General features: G+C 42.0%; 1 protein-coding gene across 1 annotated transcript in view; it reads left to right on the top strand.

Moving 5' to 3' along the window:
* PDGFRA (platelet derived growth factor receptor alpha) overlaps positions 1–17636 on the top strand; it is a 35194-nt gene that overhangs the window by 8202 nt on the left and 9356 nt on the right. Inside the window, exons 3-16 of the mRNA XM_072861486.1 lie at positions 487–801; positions 3820–4083; positions 4791–4921; positions 6299–6470; positions 6574–6763; positions 7286–7401; positions 7882–8008; positions 9003–9196; positions 9658–9752; positions 9863–9995; positions 14160–14264; positions 14966–15076; positions 15368–15521; positions 16631–16797. Of these exons, the coding sequence (XP_072717587.1) occupies positions 487–801; positions 3820–4083; positions 4791–4921; positions 6299–6470; positions 6574–6763; positions 7286–7401; positions 7882–8008; positions 9003–9196; positions 9658–9752; positions 9863–9995; positions 14160–14264; positions 14966–15076; positions 15368–15521; positions 16631–16797 (2274 nt within the window). The remainder of the gene's footprint in view (positions 1–486; positions 802–3819; positions 4084–4790; positions 4922–6298; positions 6471–6573; positions 6764–7285; positions 7402–7881; positions 8009–9002; positions 9197–9657; positions 9753–9862; positions 9996–14159; positions 14265–14965; positions 15077–15367; positions 15522–16630; positions 16798–17636) is intronic.

The raw sequence follows: 17636 nt of genomic DNA on the forward strand, positions 1-17636 counted from the left end.
AAATACAAGCCAGATGTAAAATGCAGGTGCTGGTGTTGGGAAGGGGTTTCTAACTTTCAGTTGTGAGTTTACTCAAAGGCTGACAGAACTGCTGGTTTCCTGACCATTACTGTAAGGACCTGTAAGATGCCCGTGACCCAGCAGCCAGGGTGTGGGATTCACTGGTCTGCAACAGAGCCATGCCCACATTTGGGGTTGGGCAGCTGAGGTGTGGACTGGGAGCCATCTCTAACTTCACCTCTGTCTTTCACCTCTTGATTTGACAAACAGAAGTCAGCAAGCAAACACTTTAGCATTTCAAAGGGAAGCCGTTTGCCATCCATTGGAAAAAGCTCTGGTTTTTAACAAGGGCAAATTTCCTGGGACATCAGCACGTCTGAAATGGTCAGAAAAACAGCTGCTCTGGATCCACTCTGCTTTCTTTTGCATCCTTGCGCTGAGGCTGTTCTGTGTGTTCATATGCTATTTATTCGTGTCTTTTTGCAGGACCATTCCTAACATTTTGCCAGCTTCCTCTGCCGACTATTGTTCCCAATAGGAATGAAATGGTGGTACGGCTGAATTCCAATTTCACACTCAAATGCTCTGGAGACAGTGAAGTGAGCTGGCAGTACCCAGTGACCGAGGGAAGCCACAGGATAGACATTAGACATGAAGAAAACAACAGTGGCCTCTTCGTGACGGTGCTCGAAGTAGGAAATGCCTCAGCCGCTCATACAGGCTTGTATGTTTGCTATTATAACCACACTCAAGTGGAGGATGGGGAAGTGGAAGGGAAGGACATCTACATCTATGTGCCTGGTAAGCAGGGGATGCCACAGCCGTACCCGGAGGTTTGGATGGGAGGGCTGAACCATGGATATTCAGAAGCAGCATATTGCTGGTGGCAATTTGCTGTCAGAGAAAGATAAATGACCCCAGGGCTGTTTCCTAACGTGTAAATCAAGACCAGGCGCTGTGAGTCTATGGATATGTTTCTCTTTCTTTCTATTGGTTTTCACTTTTTCGGTAAGAGTTGTAGTTCTCAAGAAGAGGGGTGAATAGAGCTGAGGTCTTCTGACCACCAGGAGCTGGGTAGTAGACCATGGTGGCTAGCGTAAGCCTCAGCTCAGCTGTGGGAGCATGTCCAGCCTTCGGGTTTGCCTGGCCCTGGGTGGGGATTAACACCAATGTCGGTCTTTTCAGGGGTGACTTGGGTGGATGTTTTGGGACGTGTACTGACCAAACCAGTGCCATGTCTGGCACTAAAGCAGTCGCCAGATGAGGAAGGCCATATCTCATTCTTAACCTGCATTAGGCTTGAACTGAGAAGTGGAAAAAGCTCATGTGTGCACAGGGCCTGGGAAGTGTAAAGCAATGGAGACGTCTTGGTGGGGGTGGCTGTCACAAGGCGGGGTGAAACGAGAAGTGTTACTGCTGGCCAGTCTGACGCAAGATTAAAAATATGGTGCTGTATGCAGTGCCCTGTAATTTTCAAAGCAAGCAAAGCCTTCCCAGGCTCTGCGCCGCCTTTCTCTTTAGTGGTGGAAAACCTGTTGGTCCCAGAAGAAATGGCATCCCTTCTTTTCGGAAGTATCTACCCCCAGCTTTGCCCTCCCATCCCCTTGTTCCGACTGGAGAGGCATTTAAAGGCTTTCCACGCTGTCCATGGGATGAAGATTTTTATTGTTGTAGCTGAGATAGGCAGCAGAGGCTGAGTCACAGCTGACTGCCTTTGTAAAGCCTTGTCTGGATGTTTCCTCGGCGTTGGCTGGGGTTCAGGGGATGAGTGGCACAACTGCAGGGCCAGGAAAGATCAAGCCAGTAGATTTGCAGTAAATATTTTGAAGAAGAAACGAAAGAGAGAAGAGGTTGCAAATCATCCTGCAAAACTGCAGTAAGTTGTAAAGAAGATGATGTCTGAATCTGCAGGGAAGACTGTGGAACTGGAAAAAGTCAGGAGGCACTAACGGGACTTGTTTTAAAGGCAACTTTGCAGTGGCATTAAGTTTTTGCAGTTCACAATGTGTGATTCAAGGACAGTGATTCTTCCAAGACTTTTTCTCCATTTCCCACAACAAATGTAAAGTGTTTGGATTCATTCTTGCAACAAGATGATGCTTCAACAGAGGCTGCAGGCTTTGGCACATGTATCTCAATTTCCAAACAGCTCTAACCAAATCACCAGAAGATGTTGTTGGTGTTAAGCAGTCTTGTAACTCACTCAGTGAAGGAATATAAATGCAAGAAATTGAAGATTTCTTCAAGAGGGCTTTTTGGTTTGGTTTTTAAATGCCTTTAGACATCAGCCTACCAGATTTGCAGGGCAGAGACACCCTGTAATTTTTTCCACTCGCTAACCATCAAGATGTCATAAATGCAGAAACATATCCTTTTCTCCAAATTATAGAGAATGTTTCTGTTTCCACTATAAACTTTGTCTTTACAATTGTTTTTCCTGCAATGAATTAGGAGGGCAATGGGTGGCAGCAACCCACTTTAGCCAAGGAGGATTACGTTGAGACTTCACACAATATCCTATTTTCACTAACAGCACACAGAAAACCAAACTAGGTGAATCCTGTTTCTGTTTTAAATTACAGTGGGAAAATGAATACATGAGTTGGCAGCGTGTTTGGGACGGAGCGCTGTGTTTGGAATATTGCTACAAAGAGCCTGCCAGTGCAGCAGAAAGTCTATTGTTGGAGGGATTTGGATTGCTATTTATTAAATTTTGTTATAAAGCTTCACACAGAAGCTTCAGGCTAGCAGGGATTATTTGTTTATTCCAAATGGCCAAACGGAGATAATTTGAGGGCTGTGCTTTTTAAGTTGGATATGTTATGCAATTATGTTTTAAACTCAGACTTTGGATTGGCCGGATAGGAAAGCTGGCCTGTGTTTTGTTGACTTTAAAAGAAATAAAACTACCAGGTGTTTGTTTGCTTTTTTCTGGTTGAATACCATATTTTGAAAACCACATGCTGTGACCATAATTAACTATGTCTCATAACTGTAATGTTGGACATGTTAGAAATGCATGAAGATAAGTACCTTGTACTATTTTTGATGAAATGTGGCTTTAGTGGTGTTCAACATAAACAACATGAAACTAATTTCTACTTTTTGACATTGAAAGTGTTTGGGTTTTTTCGTCTTTTTATTTTTTTTCCCTTGCTTATATAGTGGCTAAGGGACAGCTGCTATTACCAAAAGAAAAAAAATCTGAGGAAGACGAGTGATTTGTGCCAATAAAAGGCAGGATCTTTAATAAATTTTTCTGTGCAGTGAATGTTGCACCTAAGTGCAAAATCTTGTGTCATAAAAATAGGGTGTTTAAGTCTGAATTCTTCCCTAAGATCTTTGCTGTACAAATATCTTGATGGAGTTGTCTATGATAAAGCGAATTTGTCTTTACTTTAGTCCCCAGCAATTGCATTAATGTTTTCACACCCAGTAGTGATTTTCTTGCTTTTTGTCCCTTAGTGCCCTTTTGCCCTCACTGTAGGAGTATCTCAGAACCAGGTCTAAGGGCAGTAATAACGCTTAGTGGTTTTTTGGGGGGCGATCTTTTGTATTTTTTGTTCTGCATCCTGAATTGTCACAAAGAAGCCCAAGCCCTTTCCTGTTCAGTGCTTAGGTCAAATGCCTCACTACACATCACATCAAATAGCAAAAACAAGATACTGCATGCAATTACCATGCCCTACCTCTGAAAAAGTGGAGTAATGAACTGTACTAGTTTCAGTTACGATCTGTAAGTGGTCATTGATATCCAGTTCTTGTACGTGGACTTACTAGAAACAAGATAGTGCTTGATTAACCTCTTGTTTTTTACAGACCCAGACATGCCTTTTGTTCCTTCTATACCAGAAGACCAGTTCATCCTAGTAGAAGAAGGTGATCCCACCGTTATCCCTTGTCGGACAAGTGACCCAAATGCTGACGTGACTTTAATTAACAGTTTAGACAAGGCTGTCTATGCTTTCTATGACAGCAAACAAGGCTTCATAGGGAATTTCCCTGCGGGCTCATATACGTGCAAAACAACGGTTAAAGGTGTGGAGTTCAAGTCCGATGAGTTCCTCATCTATATTTTAAGAGGTATTTATTTTTGTTCATTTTAAAAAAAAAGTAATAATGTTCAGCCCAGTTCTTTCTTTACACTGCCATATTAGCACCAGCATCCCAGAGTTATATGAGATACTTCCCTGATGATGAGCTCCTTGGTCCTGTGGCAGTATTGCTAGTTATTTAGTTGCTACTTTACTTAGCAGTTACGTACAATTCTGATGAGAATAAAGTGTCCTTAACTTTATCTCCTCTCCCAAATGGTTGCAAGAAAAGTCTTCTGTAATCTGTATATTTTCATCCTGTTTGCCGAAACGTAACTTAAAAGACTGGTGTTTCCCAGTGGCTTCAAATTGCAGGACCTTGGGTAGTCTGAAAAGTAGCATAATTCAAATATTTTGAAAACAAGGTTTTTATTGGCCAGCAATGGATTCTCAGAGACTGATTAGCAAAATGGGAAATTGCTTTTACACCGAGTGCCTTTTCACAGGGCGTTTGAGATAGGAACTTCTAACTGACAATTTAAGCATAGATCATTCTTTGTGGGATTGAACTCAATGCCTGTACACTTCATGCTTTAAATACACAAAGTTTGTATCAGTATAACAGTAGTACTTTCACTGAATTTTCCAAGTAATTCCTCAGCAGAGGAAGTGAAATGGAAATCTCCCCCTGAAATTGCACTATGTGAAAACTGCATAATGTTTTAAAATAAATCCTCTCTCTCTCTCCTCTCTTAGCTACTTCACAGCTGCCAGTTGAAATTGAAGCTCTTAAAACTGTCTACAAAACAGGCGAGACCATTGTAGTGACTTGTGTGGTCTTTGACAATGAGGTGGTTAATTTACAGTGGAATTATCCTGGGAAAGTGGTAAATATATATTTTTTTTGTTTGAATGTTTGTAGTTACTTATTGGGGAAGAAGGTGGGGTTGTAAAATAGTCTTCTCTTCTCTGAATGAGGACAGCTGAGGAGAGAAAACAAAGTAATTTCTTTTACTTTTAGGTTACCACAAAAGAAAGTCAGTCCCAAAAGTTAGAGTTTGCTGTTAGTAAGTATGCAAAGCATGAGAGGAAGGTGAGGTGTGACCAGGAGTCCAGCCTCTGAGGGAGGAATGCTGTCTCTCAGGTCTTGTGCTGGTTCAAAAAAAGAAGTGTTGTGGAAATAGAGAGATCTAGGAATGTGTTGGACATCTGCATAGAGCTCTGCTGCTGGAGGTCTGAACCTCTAAAATGGCTCTCTTAAACCCTGGATTCTTGAGCATAATAGAGAACAATGAATAATCAAGTTCATAGACTTAATTGTTCCTCATTATGCAGGTGTTAATTAAAATGACTCCTACAGTCAGTGTAGTTACTCACTAATAAGAACCACCTAGTAAGAAAATCTTAAGATTTTTGGAGAACCTCAGAAATTTTCAAACTGGCTTAACATCCTTCTGCAGTGGAAATTTTTAATTCAGTGAAACGTGGTTAGAGCCAGTTCCAGTCAATGGAGAATTTCAGAGTATCCCATGTAAAAAGTCTGGTCACTGAGGGGATGGAGTAGTTGAAGTCACTATGTAATTGTGGCCCCAAATCCCACCTTTTTTTTAAGTAAGTTAAGAGCCCAAGAGGAAAAATGATTTGAGAAGGTTTTGTTCTATTTTCCAAGTTACACGTTATAATCTTTGCTATATGCCACCTTTCAAAACTATCCCCAGCATATTTTTTGTTCCAGCCTCTCACGATAACATGGTCTGCCATTCTCACCATCCTTTTACGCACAGCAGTCTTCTCCTTGCCAATAAATTATTCTTGTTTTGAGAGCAAGCAGAACGTAGCATCTAGCAACTGGTTACCTTTGTCCAGTGGAGGGGATAAAGATTCACCCTATTGCATGGGAACTGAACAAATAAAATTCAAAATAAAACCCCACAGCTTTTATGTCTGAGGATAAGGTAGTGCATAAGCAGCAAAACACTCTTTCAGGCTGCTCACCCAAATTTTGAATGGTATTTTGTTTCGAGTGAACAAAATATGAGCTCTCAACCTCCTCACCCTTCTGTGCCTGCCCCCAAAAGGGTGTATTTTTATAGACATACCTTTTGTGCCTGTGGCTGAAAAATACATCCCTGACTGAGTAAACAAGTCTTCTGCCATATAGGGTTTGGAGAGTTGCTCTCACTCCAGTGGCATCATAGATCCTCAATGGTGTGCTTTCAGCTCAGTTACTTAAGTAAGGTTTTTTTTCCTTCTCCAAACTACAGAAAGAAAAAGGTCTGATAAAACTTGATGATATCAAAGTCCCATCGCAGAAGCTGGTTTACACCTTGACCATTCCCGAGGCATCAGTGAAAGACACAGGGGATTATGAATGTACTGCTCGGCATGCAACCAAGGAGGTTAAGGAAAATAAGAAAGTAGTCATTACAGTTCATGGTATAGTCTGATTTTAGTGTCCAAAAATTATTAATGTGTTGGAAAACACCATTCTTGAAAAATGCTGCACAGCGTTGTTTACACAAGGCTTTTTCATTTACAGACAAAGGGTTTGTTCACCTGGAGCCTCAGTTTAGCCCTCTGGAAGCTGTCAATCTACACGAAGTAAAAAATTTTGTCGTCGATGTGCAGGCATACCCAGCTCCAAAAATGTACTGGTTGAAGGATAATGTGACTCTGATTGAAAATCTTACTGAGATTGTTACTAGTTCAAACAAAGTCCAGGAAACAAGGTAAAAATATTCTTCTCACCCTTACTTTGCTATGTTGATTTGAGTTTCTCCTCCAGAAACCTGGGCACTGCTCCTGCTCTCTCTTTCCACCGCAGTTTGTTGATTCTTCCTCAGTGGCATTTAAAAATAATTTATTTGTTTTCTACTCTGAAGGGTGATTCCTAATCTGCCTCTTCTTATTCCCTTCATAACATCAACCCCTCCAAACCATAGAAATCTCAGTTTCTGAGTGCTAAACCTCTTCAGTCCCTCCAACATGTCTCCATGCCAATAATTTCTAGCTATTTCCAATAATATCAGGGGCTTTGTCGGATCCCTGCAAAATATAACTATGCTCGCTTGTTTCTCAGTTATATTTTGGTAGTTATTTACCATTTGAGTAATGATTTTCGTGTAAAGGCATGCTAGAAATGCCAAATGTCACTACATTATAATCTCCACATACCCAGATTACATATTGCACCAAAGTGAATTTTTTTATGCCTGCCCTAAAAATACAAGCAAAACCTGTCATTTCTGCAGGTTTCAGAGTATATTAAAACTGATCCGGGCCAAGGAAGAAGACAGTGGATACTATACTTTGGTTGCTGAAAATGAAGATGAGATTAAAAGATACACCTTCTCCTTGCTAATACAAGGTAAGGAGGCCCAAAGCCCTGCCCACCAGAACTGATGGCACACAGCAAAGACTTGATCCACTTACACGTTGGATTCCCTGGTGTATTGAGATAAGAAAGGCGTGAACCAGGGTGTCCAGAGGAGTGCGTGCGTGCCGAGTCCTTGGAGCTCTTGTACCCTGATCCTGGCTTTCACTTTGACTCTGGCCTTGAGCCAAAAAGAAACTTTATCCTCCTGCATAAGTTATTCCAGCTGACAGCGGGGACGATAGCTCATTCAGTATGACATGAGGACGTGGCATAACCGCAGCACTTCCTTTTCATGGCTCTAGCCTAGGATCTGTTCTGTCCTACAGAAGTTAAGGACCTCCTGGATGAGACCGAGTCTCTAGCTGTCACTAAGCTGTCGGCCAAACAATACCTGTCCTGGTTTATTTGAAATTTCAGGCTGCATGTATAGACTCTGATGAGTATTTTAAGAAAATCCTGTCTCCTTCCCAGTTCCAGCCTTGATCTTAGACCTCGTGGACGATCACCATGGCTCTGCGGGGGGGCAGACGGTGAGGTGTTTGGCAGAGGGGACCCCGCTTCCTGACGTGGAATGGCTGGTTTGCAAGGACATTAAAAAGTAAGAAAAGCGGGTTCTTTGTTATCTAAAATATGAGTTGTTGCATCCTTGATTAGCTTAACTTTATTAGTTACCGTACCACGTTTTTCTCATCGAGGGCCAGTAAGCTATAGATAATTTTTTTCTTTTTAGAGGCATGTTACTTATATTTCAAGAGAAGTTGTCAGTGCCCTTCCTATTGCATCCTGTAGAAGACACAATGCATCTATTCAGAAGGTTTCTCTCATAAAAACTTTGTGTTCAATAAGCGAACTCAGCAGATTTCACAGTCCCAGTTTGAGTAAGGATCTCAAGGAGTAGCTGTCCCTCCAACCAGGGAGTTCTTATCATTTCACAGACAGCTCTGTCTGCCTCATTAACAATCTTGCATGCTTCTAAATTTTCACTTGTAGTTATTTCCCCCCCTAATTATAGTTTTCACCTTCAAAGTATTTTAGACATGTGGAATAATTACTCCCATTTTTGCTAGTTCTAGACTGGCTCCTTCTGTGGCTGCTGGGAGGGAGGGTTTTCCCTGGGAGGTTATCCATGGTCTTCCCTGGGAGACCATGCATGGAAGAAGGCTAGGAGCCCTGGGCACCTGCCAGGTGTGTTCCGCTCTGATTGTGCTAAAATCTCTTGCTGCCTGGTGGGACGATTGTCCTCCTAGCCCTGCCCCAGGGAGCCTTGTACAGCACTAAGGATTCAGGGATAAATAGAGATCCATCAAGTACAATAAGTCTATGGGATACGTAGCGACACCAAGGTCTATCTATACCAGACCTGCTGGGCTGCATTGTCAGGCCCTCAAAGTGGCAGCAGTAATGAAGATCATAAGGCCAATTATTCCGAGGGAAGAAAGATGTAGGCTTTTCACAGAGGTGGTCTTAAGCATTTCTGGTCTTTAAAATGATCATTGTCAGAAGGAACAGGGAAAGGTGATTGCTATTCTGTTCACTCTTCTTTATCCATACCTATGCCCAACTCCTGTTTCCCCTGTTACTCTTCTCTGCAGGTGCAGCAATGACACGTCATGGACTCTTTTGACTAACAATATCTCTGATATACACGTGGAAGCCCACCTGGATGAGAAAAACATGGTGGAAAGCCAGGTGACCTTCCAGAAGGTAGAGGAAACCCTGGCTGTGCGATGTGTGGCAAGGAATGACCTTGGTGCTGTTACTCGGGAACTGAAGCTTGTGGCTCCCAGTGAGTTTGCTTTGTCCTTCTGTGAAATTACAGCAGCCAGTTCAACCCCTCTCTAACACACCCCAGTTCAGTCTTAATAGAAAAAAAAATGAATTGTTGCAGATAAAAATAAATTAAAATTGATTTTTTTCCGCCCTGGGACATCTGAGGATGAGGCTTTCTACAGGTCTTTATGGTGCATCTGTTTTTCACTTATTATGTGGTTCCATGATTCATTTTATCATTTTATGGCCACTGGCTATGGGGTGTTCTTCTAGAAAAATCTCTGCATTTGGTTTTGAAACAGGAAGGCAGAGCAGCTCTGGGCTTGGAAAGACTTTACAGTCACCAGCCCCAGGAACTACTCCTGCCACATCTGTAGGACACAGGAACTGTGATGGTAGGGGAGGTGGGTGTCTTATGTGTGTGTCATGTTCCTTGTGGCTCAGGAGGAAAATATGGTCTGTCTTTTTACTCCACAGCCTTGCGATCAGAACTAACAGTGGCTGCTGCAGTCTTAGTGCTGTTAGTGATTGTGATAATTTCACTGATTGTCCTGGTCATCATATGGAAACAGGTAATGTAGAAAAGTATTTCCATTTGGATGCTGAGCCCTGCTGGGTTTTGACCTGCTCTGAAGTCAGGCACAGTACTAATGGTTGGTTTTGTATTCAATGTTCTTTGCAGAAGCCAAGGTATGAGATAAGATGGAGAGTCATTGAGTCTATCAGCCCTGATGGCCACGAATACATTTATGTGGACCCAATGCAACTGCCTTATGACTCCAGATGGGAGTTTCCTCGAGATGGGTTAGTGCTTGGTAAGTTTACTCTAAGAGGCTAATCCCATCCTTCTCTGGGGAGAAGGATGATTAAGGACAACTCTGAGGTTTCTGCTACCGGGATTTGTGATGTAACTCACGGCCATGAAGCCCAGAGCCTCTCTGTACCTGTCTGTTCTCCTCAGTTCTCCTACCACACCCCCTTCTTCCCCGACAGTGGTGTCAGCCTTGAGCTCCTTCTGGTAGTGTCTCCCGCACCTCTGTTCCAGCTCCCTGCATGCCCCGTGTGCAGTGCCCACCTCTACATGGCTTAGGCGGCCTCTTCCAGCATTGAATTTCCTCTTCAACACTCACTTCTGCTAAGGCACCCATGAGAAGCGCATTAGGATTTTTTACTTGCAAGACATGTATACACTTATGTGTAGAGGCCAAGGGAAATCTGCAAGTAGTTATGTAGTTTTATTATTTTTTAAAGTATTAATCCACGATGTGCATATATCAGTGCTGAGTAACTGCATAACTTATTTTTGTGGCTACTGTCCTTCTTCCTTCCTCTTCTGCTTTCTTGCTTTGTTATCCTTGCATTGGAGGTCATATGGGTCTCAGTAATTACTTCTTCAGGGCTGGCCCAATCTGTCATTTATATCAATTGAAAGTGTAATGATTATAGACAATTTTAATGTTCTATCCAGATAGTGCTTTAAATCCACAAGACATCCCTCTCTTGGAGGTAGCTGTGCACCAAATACAGGAGAACAAAACTGAAGATGTTTTTTGTTTGATATATTTTAAGAAACACCCCCCTCTAGTTCTCCCATCACAGAGAAAGAATTGATGTTAATTCTTGAAAGAAGCAGCACAAAAATTTCTGTTTCAGGAATGATATCCTTTAATTAAATTCATGTTGCTAATTGAAAATTAGAGGAGGGTGGATATTTAATGGAACTATTTTATTACAACTCAGACTTTAATTATGTGCCTAAATAGGATTTGTCAGATCTGAGTTGTTAACAGACCACCACTGTGACTTTGTCTCCCTCTGACTCATAAGCACCAGCCTACTTCAATGCCTTCCTGTTTACAAGTATATTCAGGATACTCAGTACTTTAGAAGCTAATGCTATATGTCCTTTTAGCAATCTGGATTGCACAAGGATTCTTCTTGACACTGTTAACATTTACCCGCCGGCAGTTTTGCCATATGAAATGCTTGCTGGTGGGGACCTCTTTTGTTTCTGGGGCTGATAATCCTGGTTTGTGTGGGTTTTCTCTTATCGAAGTGGTACATGGCAGCAAACCAATTACACCTTTAGTTCAGGGAGGCTCTGAAGCAGGATACAAAACCATTTTGGCTCAGTCAGAGCGCAGTCAGATGAGCATTTCCCATCCTAGCTGTGTAAGCCAGCTGGCATTTATTTGTTTCTCTAGCTAGTAGTGCCTGGAGTGCAGTGCTGCATCAAATGCCAACTCTGAATGTTGGCTGGCTGGAGCTTCAATTGATAAATTTGAGTTACACTGCAAATTTCCCTTTGCTATCACCCCTCCACAAAGTATGTAGTGCGCTGCTGTTTAAAGCACTCAGCAGCCAGCACAAGGCTAGATGTGTAATGAGAATGAGAAATGCAATAACGCAGTGAACTGTTTGAATGCCACTGCCTTCTCCTGGCTCTGCTGAGAAGTGATGAGGTCCCAGCAGGACCTGGACCTCCTCCTTTGGCTGAGATGGCCAAGGGCAGGACCGTTTGAGGAGCGGGGTCCAAGCGCTGCTGTTTCTCAGGATCTTGGGGTGGCTGTAAAGAGGTGGCAGAATTGCTCCCATCGCTTCCCAGCAAGCCACCCATTTGTCCTGGTGGCCTTAATAAAATGAAATGCTGGTCTGAGACAGAATCAGACCCATCCCCATTTGCAAAAGGCAACTTAAGATTCAAGTTACACAGCATTTAGGGATGTGGTACCTAATTTCTCATGAGTCTAGAAACTGGATGTAGATTATAAAGCTTGTCACTTGTTTGGCTTTTGATATAGACTGAGAGAGTTAGGGTTTAATTTGGGGTGGGCTGATCATCCCAGTTCAATTGTAGCCAAAGAAACATCCAGTTGAGAAGGTTGTGACTGGAATGAATTCACAGACTTCACCTTTGTATTTGTGTCCCCCCGAGCAGAAAAACAGCACCTCTCTGACAGGCTCAGCAGATAAGTTCTGTGGATGGGTACCAGAGGCTGAAATAGCTCTCACCCCCAGGCGCTGCTCCTCCGCTAGTTCAAGGAGCCTTGAGCTGCTGCTCTGTCTGCACAGTCCCTCTGCGGCGGAGAAGCAGGGCTGCTCCTCCGGCGGGCAGATCACAGCAGTGCCTTTATACGAAGAAAAATAAACACACGCTATAATTTTGGGCTCCACTGAAGGCCTTGACATCAAGAATGTGATGGCATTACAGATGCCTCCAGTTCTTAAGCAGTCAGCTCCCACCTGGCTCCAAATTTCAAGTGTAAAACACATGGGGCTTGGGCTACGTCTGTGGAGAGGGGTGAAAAGGGGAACCAGCAGCGATCGCTCCCCGCCACTCTGGAAGCTCTCTCACCGTCTCCACATGCACCCCGGCTCAGCAGAGGTGATGGAGAGGGAGATGTGCTCCTTGTGCTCAGCCGACAATATGGTTTGGGGAGGAATTGGCTTGTGAAGACAAGAAGATCAAGGAGCATTAGCAAATGCCATCACATTCCGAAGGGCTGCATCCTGCCATGTGGCTCCCAGACCTTCGGTCTGAAAAGTTTCAGGGGCCAAATTTCAGACTCAGGTTGTTTGAATTAGTCCGAAATTTAGTGGGAAGCTTTCTCACATCCTGACTGGGAAGAATAACCTTTGGAGCACAGGAATCTTGAAAACAAATTGCATAGTTTTTGTGTGCATGACAAACTACGCTGTCATAGTCTTGGAGAGGTTCTTCAGTGGTAACTCAGCTAAGCATACTTTAACTGTTTCTTGTGCTTGTTAATGATGCAGATAGTGTTTGGCTGGAAATTTTCTTTTAAAAGCGTGTATACAATAAAAGTGGGGGCTGTAGCTAGAAGATAACAGAAACATATGGCATTGCATGCCAGATAACACCTTCAGAAGCGTAAAAGGTGGCAAGTTCAAACTGCAAACAAAAGCAAAATGCCGTATATCTCCATAGTAAAAGTCACCGCTTATTCTCCCTGTGCTGGAAGTTAAAAAGTAACATAAAATAAAATACAGAGCTTGTCAGGAATATGAAAATATCCTGGCATCTGGAGCTCATATACAGGTTTGTTCACTGCGTGAGTGTTGCCTTAATGAACTTGCTTTTCAGTATGGAACCTATGAAATATAGTATTTTGGAGTATGTTTGTGCAGTTCATATTTCTCTAAAATCTTGCCCGATCTGTACACAATTCTTCTGCACACTGTATCCATATCAGGATACAGGATATGATAATCCAAAATTTTTGTCTAAATTGATTTGTGGGAAGACTAAAGTGTGTATAAACATTAGCCATTTCATTACAGCACTTGGAAATTTGCAATAAAATTTATTCAAGCATATGAAACACACTTGTACATTAAACTTCAGAGAAGCTTCCCCTCATATGTGATCAACATGTATTTCAGCTTCTTGCAGAGCACTGATGGTCTTGCCTGTCTATTTCTAAATGTGCTGCTGATGTGCTTCAGTCTACCTTACTGCTACATGTACCCAGCACTGATATAACAGCCCGAAACTGCAGCTAAGGAGTTCAACTCTGGTTTTTAAGTAAAGGGCACAAGTGTACTGTAGTCAGGTGCTGACCGAGGCAGAGAAGTCAGCTTAATCATCGGAGAATCAGTGTTTAGAAAGGATAAAGGAAGGGTAGCAAAGGATAAAGTAAAGGGCAGAGTGGGAGACGAATTTGAACGAGTTGGGTTGTTCCTCAGAGTCCCTTTCCTACAAGCTCGCACGTGCAGCTGTGCTCCTGGTGTTTGCTTGCTTTTTTTTAATTTAAGAATTGTACTTAATGACAGCATTTCTTTAAAATATATTTGCTTTTTCTGCTTAACAACAACAGTAATAATAATAATACCAGTGGTCTGGCTCAGTGAGTGTGCTCTTTCCACACAAGACTCACAACCTGTAGATGAATGGCAGCGGGAAACAAGGTGAACTCCTGTTACTTTCTGAAATAAATAATGCTCTCCCTTGTGTTCAGGTCGAATCCTTGGTTCTGGTGCATTTGGAAAAGTAGTTGAAGGGACTGCATATGGATTGAGTCGCTCTCAACCGGTGATGAAAGTAGCTGTGAAAATGCTGAAACGTAAGTTGTCGCGGTTGCATTTCCCAAGCTAGGCAGGGCATGTTCCCACAGGGTTATTTAAGCATTGCTTATGTATAAAAAGATTCTCCATATCTGAAGTTGAAAATGAACTGTGGAATGACTGATATGTAAAATCATACTTTAGATTGCTTCATGGCGTTTCAAGACTGGAAGTATCCAGGCTTCTGAAAATATCCTAAGTTTGGTTTTAGCTGTATGGATCATAGCAGCCACAATAACTCAGAAAAGATAAAATAACCATGAATGTTCGTGAACAAATTAAAGCAATACAACAAAAGAGAAACAGGCAGGTCTTGTGTGAGAATCTTAAGTTCACTGAAGATTTCCCAGTTCATGAGAACTAAGAAACTGATGCAGTGATTCCAGAGGAACCATGAGGAGCTTTCTTGCATTGAAACCAGCAGCTTGTAAAGTGCCTCTGTGCCACCTGGACAATCCACTGTACCCTCGGAGAGGGACAAACAGACTGGGTCAGCTATTGAGCTGCATTAAATGAGTCCTTTATTAGTGATTTGTGACTCCTCTCCAAGTCTTAGGAAAGCCCCTTGCCAAGTAAAGGACACAGTCTTCTTCAAGAAACCACAGTAGCAATGCTCTAATAAGGCAAGCAAGGAGAAATCGTTTGTTGTTGTGAAAAAGGCGATTGCTCTCACTGAGGGGCTGGTGTGTTTTTTTGACAGCTACAGCTAGATCCAGTGAAAAACAGGCGCTCATGTCTGAACTGAAGATAATGACACATCTTGGCCCCCACCTGAATATCGTGAATCTGCTTGGAGCTTGTACAAAATCAGGTGGGTTTGGCTGACAAAACAGAGGTTTGCTGTGGAGCCATTGTTCACTGTTCAACAAGCACACGAATTTCAAGTAAAGGATTTAACAATAAATATAAACAAACAAAAGGTTTCACAAACCTACTTGATATTTGGTAGTAGTTGCAGTCATAACTTAGTAAATAAAAATGTATTAAAGTACAATAATTTTTATGTTTTATATTCTATATCCTATTTACTACTATTTTTGGAGTCCTTTTTTTTTTTTTAAGACTCCACTCATCAATGCATTATTTTGCTTTATTTCATCAGGTCCTATTTACATCATCACTGAATACTGCTTTTATGGCGATTTGGTGAACTATCTGCATAAGAACAGGGACAATTTCCTGAGCCGACACCCAGAGAAGCCAAAGAAAGATTTGGATATCTTTGGGATGAACCCAGCTGATGAAAGCACAAGAAGGTGGGAAAAAAGGAAAAAAAAATATGACCTGCAACTTAAGGAAATATCATTACTAACCCTTACTCCATTCTTCCCATTCATTGGTTTAGAGCTGTCCCTAATTCTTCTCATTAGACTTTTATTTGTCAGGTTTCATAGATCTGGGAAGGTTTCAGCACTTTTTGTCCAGTCTCCCTGATGTGTCCTAGATCCATGTTTCCCCTGTGTAGAAATGCCTGAAGTCCCAGGACAACTGTGGGTTCTCCATAGACATCCCGAGGTCCCAAAGAACATTTCTATTGATAAAGCACAGCCCAGTGTTCCTCTTTTCTGTAAAAACATCCTTTTGCCTCTACCCACCCAAGTTTTAAAAGTAAAGTGCAACTACCTGGTTTCCTTGTTTCCCTCCTTGGGGAATTTCCACTGCCTAAAAATCCTTCCCTTCAAACAACCTGGCAGAGTTTTTTCTCTAAGCTCAAGTACTCTCCTTTATCTACCAATGGCTTAGCCAGTCTCAATAGTTTCCTTATGGTTAATGTTCATCCCATAGCTTTTTCCAGATGATGGTGGAGGAAGCTTGTCATCATATATTCAGCAATAAAGCAATGTCATAAAATTAGTCAGGATTTAGAAGGTGAACAGCGATTCCTTCAAAAAATCACTCAGGCAAATAGATCAACTGACTTGGTAGCTGAGTACAGCCAGGACTATCCATCTGAGCCTGGATTTGTTCAGCAGAACTGGATTTGTTGCAAACTGTCTGGGTGAAAAAATTAAATCTATCATTTGGAATACCTTGAACTAAAAGCCCTAGGTAGTAATACTTGGATTCAGTGGGATTCCGGGAAGTTAGACAATATATGTTTATGTACTTGACTATTGATAAAAGGATAAGTTTGAAGCACTTGTGTTTGACTACAGTGATACATGGTAACATGTACTAATATGTGATCGTACATGGTTACGCTGTAATACATGATCTTTATGTATTCTCTATCAAGAAGACAGCTCTTATATTTCACAACAATACAACTGTACACCATAAGAGAACCGTTAGATCTACAGGATGCTGTGGCAGGGGTCACCTGGGCAATACTAGCTGATACATCTGTATTTTTTTCCAATTTCAGTTATGTGATATTATCATTTGAAAACACTGGAGAATACATGGACATGAAACAAGCTGATACAACTCAGTATGTGCCAATGCTGGAAAGGAAGGAGGGATCTAAATACTCTGATATTCAGAGATCTGTGTACGATCGGCCTGCTTCGTATAAGAAGAAATCTATATCAGGTAACACAGAGTTGTCCCTTCTGCATGCATCATTAATACAAATAATTCTTGCATAAATGCGTATCTTATTTCTGCCCTCTATATGGTCGTAAACTAAGCTGTGTTCTGCAAGCGTGTGAGTATAAGCTATAAGCTAAAAGCTTATGCTTGTGTTCTGCATTATGCTCTGGGGATAGGAGTGCGTGCTCCTGGAGCAGAAGGGCTCCAGTTGTGTATTTGCTTCCATGCTGAAGCGCTGAGCAGCTGTGCTCTGCAACGGGGCTGGAGGCACTCTTTGGAGGCAGCGATTTTACCAGTCTTGTAGTTTGCAAGATTTTGAGCAATAGCAATGAACAATAATAATAGTAAATTTATATTGCTCTGTTTCCACTTACATTTCACATTAACTGACACTTACCAAATGCAGAACACGCCCAAATACTTTCCTGGATTATGTAATGAAGATAATGAATGCATCCCATTCCCTGGCCCTGTTCTCAGAAAACAAATATGCTTTGCTTTAAAAATAGGCACCGTTACTTCTGCCTGTAGGCCTCAGAAACTGAACCATATCCAGTCCCAGATTTGCAAGGCAGACTAATGTACTCATATTGTGCTCTAGGACAGTCGGGGTAAATGAATCACTGAATTTTGACTGTTTTTCTGCCGACATCTTTCATAAAAAAATAAGAACTCTTGCCATAGAATTTCTGACCCTTTTTGCTGGTATTGGATTAGTCCCAGTGAATACTTGCTGGGAAATATAACAATGTTCAGCAAAAGTAAACGGATAAGAATGTACATGCATGCACAAAAACTTAATGAAGGCACCACCTCTAAATAAATGTTTTGTACCACAC

This window comes from Ciconia boyciana, chromosome 5 (assembly GCF_034638445.1).
Source record: "Ciconia boyciana chromosome 5, ASM3463844v1, whole genome shotgun sequence".
Classification (NCBI taxonomy): Eukaryota; Metazoa; Chordata; class Aves; order Ciconiiformes; family Ciconiidae; genus Ciconia; species Ciconia boyciana.